The sequence below is a fragment of the Peromyscus maniculatus genome, chromosome 5 (genome assembly GCF_049852395.1).
Source record: "Peromyscus maniculatus bairdii isolate BWxNUB_F1_BW_parent chromosome 5, HU_Pman_BW_mat_3.1, whole genome shotgun sequence".
Taxonomy (NCBI): Eukaryota; Metazoa; Chordata; class Mammalia; order Rodentia; family Cricetidae; genus Peromyscus; species Peromyscus maniculatus.
Window position 1 is genome coordinate 10,353,659 of NC_134856.1, and position 9,805 is coordinate 10,363,463.

Consider the following 9,805-nt stretch of genomic DNA (forward strand, 5'->3'; position numbering starts at 1 on the left):
TTTTTCTGTTTGAGAGCCTGCTGTCTCACAGAGCATAGAGCCTTAGAGTTCTCCCCAGCTTTGACGTGGGAAGCCACTAATGGGGATTTTCCTTGACAGGTGACAATGACAAAATGAAGACGCCCTCTAAACTGTGCTCGGCCCTGACTCTTTCTGGCCTGGTGGAAGTAAAAGAGGTAGGAGGGAGAGACAGCCTTCCTTGTTAGGTATGCAAACCTTGGGTGACTCAGACCCAGAGAGTTTGTCCCTGGTGTAGCTGGGGGCAAGTGAGGATAGAGGTGCTCTTCAGAACTAGGCGGTCATTTGAAACTCACTGCCTGAGACTTAAATACGAGATGCCTCGAAGAAGAAACCCTTGGGAGCAGATCCCTTCTCAAGACTCGTGGCTGGTACTGGTCTGCCTGGAACTCTTTAATGTGGTGGTTGGGCTGCAGGGGAACAGGTTGCTTGCTGCTGCTGCTGCCCATCTCAGTGTATACAAGTCTAGGCCTAGATGGAATACTGTCCCTTTAGACCTTTTGGTGGAAGTCTAGATGGGGGCTGAGCATTTAGGACAGTTGAGTAAAGATGTTCAAGTTAAGCAGAGGCATTTTATAGTTCCACAGTCTCCTCTAGAAACTAAATGTAAAAATATTAGCATTTCCTTGGTTTTGGAGAGATGTTATTCCATAATAACTGTTGGTGTTGTATTTCTGAATTTTTTAAAAATGTGATTCAGGGCCTTAAATTCTTTTTTGAGACAGACTCACTGTTGGATGTTGTCCAGGCTGGCCACAAGGCTGGCTTGGTGAAACAGTGAATGGCGAAGGTGCATTGATAATGTTGGATATCTTCAATTGCAGTTGCAGCGGGAATCCTTAAGCTCAGAGGAGGTGCAGTCTGTCAAGGAACACCTGGGCTACCACAGTGACAGCCTGCTCTCAGTTCATATCACTGGCAAGAAGCCAAACTTTGAAGTGGGCTCTTCCAGCCAGCTTAAGCTTTTCATTTCCAAGAAGTCTTCAGGTAAGACTAGCCTGGGGACATTCTATGTGAGTGGGCCTGAGGAGCTTGTTAGCAACTGAACCATGATCTACATAGTCTTAGATTATCCTTTAATCTGTCATTTGCAAATTGCAGAATGCTTACCGTGCTTTTATCTTAGACATATTAGTATCCAAACCTGACAATTTCCTGGTGCACTGAGGCCACCTCATATTGGAGGCCTGAGTCACTTGTTCAGTTGATGAAGTCTCTTCAGACCCTGAAAGAACGGGTTTATCTTTAGGAGATGTCACAATGGTGATAATGGTGCACAGGGTCTCTTGTTCAGTTTTCAGGGCTTTTTTCTTTTTCTTTTCTTTTTTCTTTTGTTTTGTTTTGTTTTGTTTTTTGAGATAGGGTTTCTCTCTGTAGCCTTGGCTATCCTGGAACTCACTTTGTAGACCAGGCTGGCCTCAAACTCACAGAGATCTGTCTGCCTCTGCCTCCCAGTTGCTGGGATTAAAGGCATGCATCACCACTGCCAGGCTGTAGGGCTTTTTTCTATGCCTGTAAAGTCACAAACTTATTTCTAAAGATTGCTTGCTAGTTTGATTTTTTAATGTTTTATATATTTCAGAATTTTAAAAATGTAATTATTGTTTAATTTTTTTAGATGTGCAACAGCCATTTTTAACATACCTTTTAAAGTTAACATTTTCATACTCAACATATTCATACAGAAAAATGGTTTCTGTCATGGCATTTTCATATACATCATTGTACCTTGCTCCTACCATCCCCTGTAGATACTATTTTAATGTTTCTGTCAGAGCTGTAATGACAGCTTTGTTGGTTTGATTTTGATGGAACATCCTCCAGGATGTGTCCTGTTGAAATGCTTAAAAACAAAACCTGTGTTTCTTTATTTTATTTTATATATTTATTTATTTATTTTTTTGAGACAGGGTTTCTCTGTGAAATAGTCCTGGAACTCACTCTGTAGACCAGGTGGCCTTGAATTCACAGAGATCCACCTGTCTCTGCCTCTCGAGTACTGGGATTAAAGGTGTGTGCTACCACCGCCCCAAAACCCGCATTTCTTCTGCTCAAACAGTTGTGTGCATGTTTGTGTGCATGCGCACATTGCTCATCCTCATCCTTCCTATTGCTCTTTCCTCTTGTCTCAGTTGTTTTTTGCCTCTGAAGAAGGCATAGATGTAACAGGTGTTTGTTGGCATATCCATACCGCATTCTTTTGCTGTCTAGTCTCAAGCCTTTTTCTTTCTGTTTTTTTGAGACAGGGTTTCTCTGTGTAGTCCTGGCTGTACTAGAACTCACTCTGTAGATCAGGCTGGCCTTAAACTCAGAGATCCACCTACCTCTGCTGCCTGAGTACCGGGATTAAAGGTGTGCACCACTGCCACCCAGCAGCCTTGATCTTTATGAAGTACTTCCACCCCAATTTCTGGTCCTCACTTCTCTGTCTTCTTGAGTGGCAGGAATTAGAGGCCCATGTTCTGGAACAGCCTCAGGAAGTGTTTGGACCTTTGATTTCATGCTTCCTGGAGGGTTGGGACAGCTTAGGTCAGCAGTTGACCATGTGGATGTTTTGAGTATCCAGCTATGGCAATGATGATCCCTGGTGGTGTATTTACCCAAAAGGCCTTAGTGAGGATTTGCCCCTCTAAATCCCCAGCCCTAAGGCTCATAGATTCTTTCTGGTGTCCTGACCTAGATGGAAAAATGTTCTGTCATTGACTGTGACCTGGCCACCAGCAGCACTAGAGTCTGTTTTTTATATAACAGGCTTAAGTGAGGCTAACTCTTTGCTGGTTTTGGAGTCGTTGACACTTCTCTCATTTGATTCTCAGAATAGCTCCCGTAGGGCAAAGGGAGCACGGAAGAGGCAGCATCGGGTGGAGGTCGTGACCTCGTGCACCTACAGCTGCAAGACTAGGGTGGCAGGCACCCCCACACGGTGCTTAGGGCTAGGTAGGGTGATGGGCGCGCTGGAGGAGTGCCCGGCACAAGGCAAACAATGCAGGCTGCCTTTCCTGTGTGAAGCTGTGCCTTTTGTTCCTAGTGGAGCTGCATGGGCTTGCTTGTAGTTTGCTTCCGACTGGTTAAAGAGTTCTCTTCTTGTTGGATGCAGTGAAGCCTGTTGTGGATCCTGATGCTGCCAAACTCTGGACCCTCTCAGCCAATGACATGGAGGATGACAGTGTGGTGAGTTGGCCCTGCGGTCACCTGACTGCCCCCTTTCAGGCCTTGCATCAGTGTGAACGGCTGTAGTGAAAAGTGGCCTTCAGTTTTTGTTTTGTTTTGATTTCATGTGTATGAGTCTGTATGTGTGTGTCTGTCTGTCTGTCTGTGCACTATGTGCATGCCTGGTGCCCTCGCAGCCCAGAAGAGGGTGTTGAATTCCCTGTAACTGAAGTCGAGTTACAGGTAGTTTATTTGCTGCTGAGTAGGTACTAGAAACCAAACCCACATCCTCTGCAAGAGCAGCAAGTACTTTAATCACTGAGCCATGTCTCCAGCCCCAGGAATGGCCTTTTCGATTTGTAGGTGTGAATGTGTTTAAGGCCCAGGATGTAGCAGTGTCTGATTTCATGTCTTTTATTAGGACATTCCATATTAGTAGCATTTTAATTTTTTTTTTTTTTTTTTTTTTTTTTTTTCCCCGAGACAGGGTTTCTCTGTGTAGCTTTGCGCCTTTCCTGGAACTCACTTGGTAGCCCAGGCTGGCCTCGAACTCACAGAGATCTGCCTGGCTCTGCCTCCCGAGTGCTGGGATTAAAGGCGTGAGCCACCACCGCCTGGCCTAAATTTATTTTTTAATGTCTTTTCCCCTGCAGATCTTTTTGTCTTCTCTTTACATGAAATAGTAAAGATTCTTGTAGACATAAACCAGGAAAGAATTTGGCAGCTGAGATACTTTCTTGGCCTCTGTCTAGGCAATTGAATGCTCACTGAATGAAATTTAATGAAATTCATTGAATGCTCACTGTCTTAAATTAGTGATTGCACCTTTGATCTGCCCATCTATCAGAAAAATTAAGCTGGGCTATGGTGTCGAACACCTTTAATCCTAGCACTCGGGAGGCAGTGGCTGGTGAATCTCTTGAGTTCAAGGCTAGCCTGGTCTTTAGAGCAAGTTGTAGGATAGCCAGGACTACACAGAAAAACCTGATCTTGAAGAAAAATAAAAATAAAAATGGGAAGTTGTTTCAACACCTTTACTGTTAAGAGTGATGAGCAAAATAGGCCATGGTTCATGCTCTCAGAATTTATAAATGTAACTGTCTTCACGTTTACAAAAAAGTTACACAAATATATGTATAATTATTTGCTTTTATTCCTCTGGAATTTTGTGGGAAATGTTTTACTTTGACTTTATTCCTGTGATTATTCATATATTGAAATAAATACAGCACTTCTCTGCATTTCACCTGTTCCTACTCTCACCATGAACACACACACACACATTCTCTATATAGTACCGGCCAACTTTGCTCTGTGTGTGTGTGTGTGTGTGTGTGTGTGTGTGTGTGTGTGTCTGCGAGTGGTGTGTGCTCTCTCATAGCCTGCGATTACCTCAGCTTTTCGTCAGAAAGACGGTGGCTGTGTTCTGATTGTTTTGATCACTCTCCAGGATCTCATCGACTCGGATGAACTGCTAGATCCAGAAGATTTGAAGAAGCCGGATCCAGCCTCCCTGAGGGCTCCATCATGTGGGGAAGGGAAAAAGAGGAAGGCCTGTAAGAACTGGTGAGTGCTGGGGGAGCGGGTCTGGCTGCTCAGGTTCTTCTCCAGTGGCCATCTCTGTTCCTTGTTCTCTTGAATGGGTTTTCCTGTGAGATGTGAGGTGTATAGAAGAGTAAACCAAACAAATAGGTAACCTTAAAGAATAGCAAAGACCCACACACCATCATCTGGAGGAAGAAACGGAAGCATCCTGGCTGGGCATCCAGCACTCAGGAGGCAGAAGCAAGCAGAGCTCTCTGACTTTGAGGCTAGCCTGGTCTACATAGAGAGTTCCAGGCCAGCAAGGGCTCCACGTGACACCTGCCTCAAACAACCGAAGAAAAAAGAACAGAAAGTATCATAGCCTTCATAGTTCCGAGTCAGAAGTCATTTTTCCGTATGGTTTAAGGGCTCAGAGACAGTTGTGCTGTTTTCTGTCTTCTGATGAACCCTTCCATAAAGCCTTGATCCAGAAGACTACTTTCTCCATTTCGGAAAGAAATCCTTGGGGCCCTGGTTCCTTGGTATCATTTTATGATAGTTTGCCTAGAATAGGGTCTGTTCTTCTGTGCATCTCTGCAGTCTTAAAAGCCAAGTCTGTGGTCCTGGGAGTAGTGTTTATTTTGTTTAGGAGTTTTTGTCTAGATAACATGTGACTTAGATGTTGACCTCTTTAGTTCTTTTTGTTTGTTTGTTTTTGAGACAGGGTCTCACTGTGAAGCCTTGGCTGGCCCGGAACTTGCTTTGTAGAGCGGGTAGCCTTGAATTCAGAGATGTACCTGTCTCTGCCTCCTGAGGGTTGACTTTAAAGGTGTGCTCAACTGAATTTGGCTGGCCCCATAATTTTTTTTCCCTCTTTTACATTTTCCAGTATTTTTCTTTTGTCCCTTTCTGGGAGATTATTAATCTTAAAAAAAAAAACAAAAAAACAAAAAAAACTGTTCTGCCTGCACGTACACCTGCAGGCCAGAAGAGGGCATCAGATCTCATTACAGATGGTTGTGAGCCACCACATGGTTCCTGGGAATTGAACTCAGGACCTCTGGAAGAGTAGCCAGTGCTCTTAACCTCTGAGGAATCTCTCCAGTCCCAAGACTATCAATCTTCTAAAACCTTTGTTATTATTTTATTACTCCTATCATGATTTTAGTTTATAGTTTTCTCTTTGCTATTACGCCCCCACCATCCTTTTTCATTTCGATATAAAGAAGCCAATACCCTTTCCTGGCTTTTGGAGACTGGGTAACTCTATCCCTGACTGGCCTGGAACTCACTGTATAGACCAGGCTGGCCTTGAACTCAGAGATTTACTTGCCTCTGCCTCCTGAGTGCTGGGATTAAAGGCGTGCGCCACCACCGCTGGGCTGTTTTTTTGTTTTGTTTTGTTTTAATTTTTAATATTTACTTAATATTTTATTATTTAATTTTAAAAATTTTTACACTGGTACCCATGAAGGTAACCAAACTTGAGTCCTCTGCAAGAGCAGTATGCACTGTTAACTGCTAATCCATACCTTCAGCTCTTCCAAGCTGCCTTTTTCTTTTAGTTGGCCTCTGACTCCCTGGTTAGAGGATTCTTAGGATACTTGGTGGTCATAGTCTTCATAATTTAAAAGTGGAGGACAGAGTCAGGTGTGGTGGTGCATACTTACAATCCCAGCATGCAGGAGACTGGGGCAGGGTTGCAAGTTCAAAGCTAGCTTCGACTATATCGTAAGACTGTGTCTCAAAAAACTTCTTAAAATAAATGAAAACAAGCTGATCATGTTAACTGAGCATCTAAGTGGATTGATTTGGTCACTTTTATTGAAGAGAATCTAGGTTGATGTTGGGGATGGGGAGGCTCCAAATCCCAGAGCCCTGTGTCCTATACTCAGATTGGCTGGATTGCTTCAGGGAAGTCTTTCTATGTAGCTACCAGCCCTTTGGCACCGCAAGGCTTCAGGGTCTGGCAGGAGTGATGGTTTATCTGTTAAGTGGGATCTTCGGTTTCCCTACCGTTTCCAACAGTGTGGTGGTGTTTCTGTAGTTCTGATGGGGGTGTGAGAGAGGTGAAATTTTAGGTTACCTGTTTCATTCTGTCCTAACAGGGAAGCCTAGCGTTGTGTTTGTGCAGATGCCGTGCAGGCTTGACTTGTTTATCAATCCACTGGTTGTTTTTATTTATTTTTGTTTGTTTTTTGAGAGTCTCACAATATAGTTAAGGCTGACCTTGAACTTGGAGCTGTTCTCTGTCTACCTCCCAGGTGCTGGATTTCAGTCCTGACTGCCCCGCGCAGCCCTCATCAGTCTTTAGGTGTTCCAATTTCCCAACATTTACAAATGAGAGGGTTTCAAGTAAAAACCCAGATTTTTCTGTTGATTATTTTTATTTTTGTTTGTTTGTGGTGTTGGGGATTAAGCTCACGGTCCCGCACATACTAGACAAGTGCTCTACCACTGAGCTGCATCTCAGCACCTTCTATTCTTGAATTTGGAAACTGGCGACTCTGCTTCTTTCCCCAGCAGCCTACCCCAGCCTGCTGGTCCGTAGCATTAACTCGACTCTTGGTAAAGAGAGAGAAATCTTCAAATGTGTGTTAGCACTGTTAGCGGTTGGAAGTTTCTGGGTAGTGACAAGTCTCACTCATCAGCCGTTGGTTTCTCCCTAGCACCTGTGGCCTTGCAGAAGAACTGGAAAGAGAGAAGTCAAAGGAGCAGCAGAGTGCTCAGCCCAAGTCAGCCTGTGGAAACGTACGTTCCTGCACCAGTACATCGGGACATAGACTAGCTGCCCTTAGGGATCTGTCTGTCGTCAGGCTTTCTCATAGTAGGCTGCTGTGAAAGGCCATGCATGTAGCTGTGATGAGAAGAGCTTGTCCTGAGCATGCCCATGCTGAGGGGTGGCTATCTTTTTTTAATTTTGTTAGCCCCTTTGTCTCTTCCTTGGTGTGGGATGTGGTTCACTCAGCACTTTGGCTGACCTTGATGTGATCCTGTAAGAGGCTGCCCAAGATACCAGCCCTCTGGCCTCCTTCAGACAGGGCTTAAACTCGGGCAGGCCATAAACTTGCCTCTGCCTCCCAAGCACAGCGGTTACTGGTGTGTGTGTGTGTCACCTCCCCTGGCTGGCACCCTAGGACTGACTTTTCATAGCACAAGAGACCTGTGGGCATACTAAGATGTCCTTCCTTTGCCCCCCAGCCTCTGTTGACTCCTGTTCTCTCCACAGTGCTACCTGGGGGATGCTTTCCGCTGTGCCAACTGCCCCTACCTTGGGATGCCAGCCTTCAAGCCTGGAGAGCAGGTGCTCCTGAGCAACAGCAATCTCCAGGATGCCTAGGAGGACCCTCAGGCCCACACACCTCCTCCTCCAGCCGCCTCCTGCCCCTCAGCCCCCGCCACTGCCTCCTCCCACCTCTGGATTCAATCACTCTGAAAACATTCGCAGGGAGAGGCCTGTAGCAGAGTGAAGCTGCTGAGGTGCAGTGGTGTGTGGTGCTGCTGTGTCCTGACAGACCTGCCTCTCTCAGTGTCAGGAGAAGCGTGAACCCTAAGGAGCTCCACTCCTGATGTGACAGTGCTGACCCTCTCCAACTATTTATGCTGTATAAGCTCCCGGCTCCACTCAGTGATGCTGCCGGACTGACTTCCTCAGTGTGTGATTCTTGGAGCCATGGGTCAGCTGTCAGAGGGCCCAGGGGCACCAAAGGAGTCGCTCCTCCAGTTGCTGTGACCCATCTTGTCCCTCTGCTCTTCCACCTCACCCCATTTGCTGTAGTGTTGTATCTGTGTCCTGTTGTCATCTCTGTTAAACAATAGGTATGAAACTTCCAGGTTTCTGTGTGTCCCTTGTATGTATGTATGTGTGTATGTGTGTGTGTGCGTGTGCGTGTGCGGTCTGTTCCAGTCGTCCACATTCAACTTGGACTATGAATATGAAACTCATTTTGGAAGAAGCCGATGTCACATGGGAGTGGGCCAGAGCTGCCCTTCTAGATTAGGACCTGTCTCCCTCTCCTGTAGGAGAGTCCAGGTTGAGAGGTGGGGGAGAAGCAGGGCAGGGCAGGCTGAGCCAGCAGCGCAAGTGTCAGAACAGGGGACCCCTTCATTCTCCTTGCTGCCTGCCTGCCACACGCCTGTAACCCATCGTGCCTGGTCTTTTCTGTTTTAAATAAAAGTGTGCATTGTTACCTGTCTTTGAAACTTGATTCTCCTAGCTTGCTTCTGCTGGTCCCTGCTGCTGCAGTTTAGCTGTGGGTGTAGGAAAAGCCCCTTTGAGAAGCAGAATTCCCATTGACCTCAGTGACCCTGGCCTTGTTACCTCCCCTCCAATTACAGCAAAACCTGAAGGACACTGGAGGTTCTCTTCTGGGCCTGAATGGAGAAGTTCCGATAAAGTGAAAGGATTTGTAAATGGACTCACAGTCCCTCCTAGACTTACAGTTAATTACAAGGGAGATTATCCTGAGTGAGTCTGGCCCACTCAGTTGATCCTTTAAAAGAAGTAGAGAAGGAAAGCATTTGTCTTGCTGCCCATGCAGAAGTTAGCTGTGAAGTGTGGTTTTTTGTTTCTGATTTTTTTTATGTACATTGGCATGAGAGCTTCAGATCCCCTGGAACTGGAGTCACAGGCAGTTATGAGCTGCCATGTGGGCACTGGGAATTGAACCTGGGTCCTCTGAAAGAGTAGCCAGTGCTCTTAACCCCTGAGCCATCTCTCCAGCCCCTAGTTGGGAAGTTAGGGGTATACCACGTGCCTCAACGCATAGCCACCAAGAAAGTGGGGGCTGGAGCCCCACAGCTCCAAGGAGCTGGGTTCTCCCAGCATTGTCTTCCTCGAAGAGTTTCAACTTAAGAGTTTCCAAGGAGAACACAACCTGTGCCTGAGGTCCTGGCTGGGGTCAGTGGATAGAGCACTTGCCTATGCACAAGACCTTGTTTTTGATTCCCAGTCCCAAAACCAAAAGGTTTTCTCAGGCCAGAGCAATTGACAGAGATAATAAAAGGGTATGTGGCTGACTGATTTGTCACATAGCAACAAAAACTAACAGCTCGAAGATGGGTTTAGGTTTAGCTCTGATCAGCTGCCTCAGCCACAGACCTGTTGATTGCT

At 45.9% G+C, this 9,805-nt stretch overlaps 1 protein-coding gene across 3 annotated transcripts in view; it reads left to right on the top strand.

Annotated features, from left to right (window-relative positions):
* The window catches only part of Ciapin1 (cytokine induced apoptosis inhibitor 1), a 15,966-nt gene extending 7,071 nt beyond the window's left edge, over positions 1-8,895 (top strand). For all 3 annotated transcript variants that reach the window (XM_042277287.2, XM_076571666.1, XM_042277286.2), the window contains exons 4-9: positions 100-176; positions 843-1,005; positions 3,116-3,189; positions 4,619-4,734; positions 7,362-7,443; positions 7,922-8,895. In XM_042277287.2, the coding sequence (XP_042133221.1) occupies positions 100-176; positions 843-1,005; positions 3,116-3,189; positions 4,619-4,734; positions 7,362-7,443; positions 7,922-8,032 (623 nt within the window). In that variant the 3' untranslated portion in view covers positions 8,033-8,895. The remainder of the gene's footprint in view (positions 1-99; positions 177-842; positions 1,006-3,115; positions 3,190-4,618; positions 4,735-7,361; positions 7,444-7,921) is intronic.
* Positions 8,896-9,805: the final 910 nt, after the last annotated feature.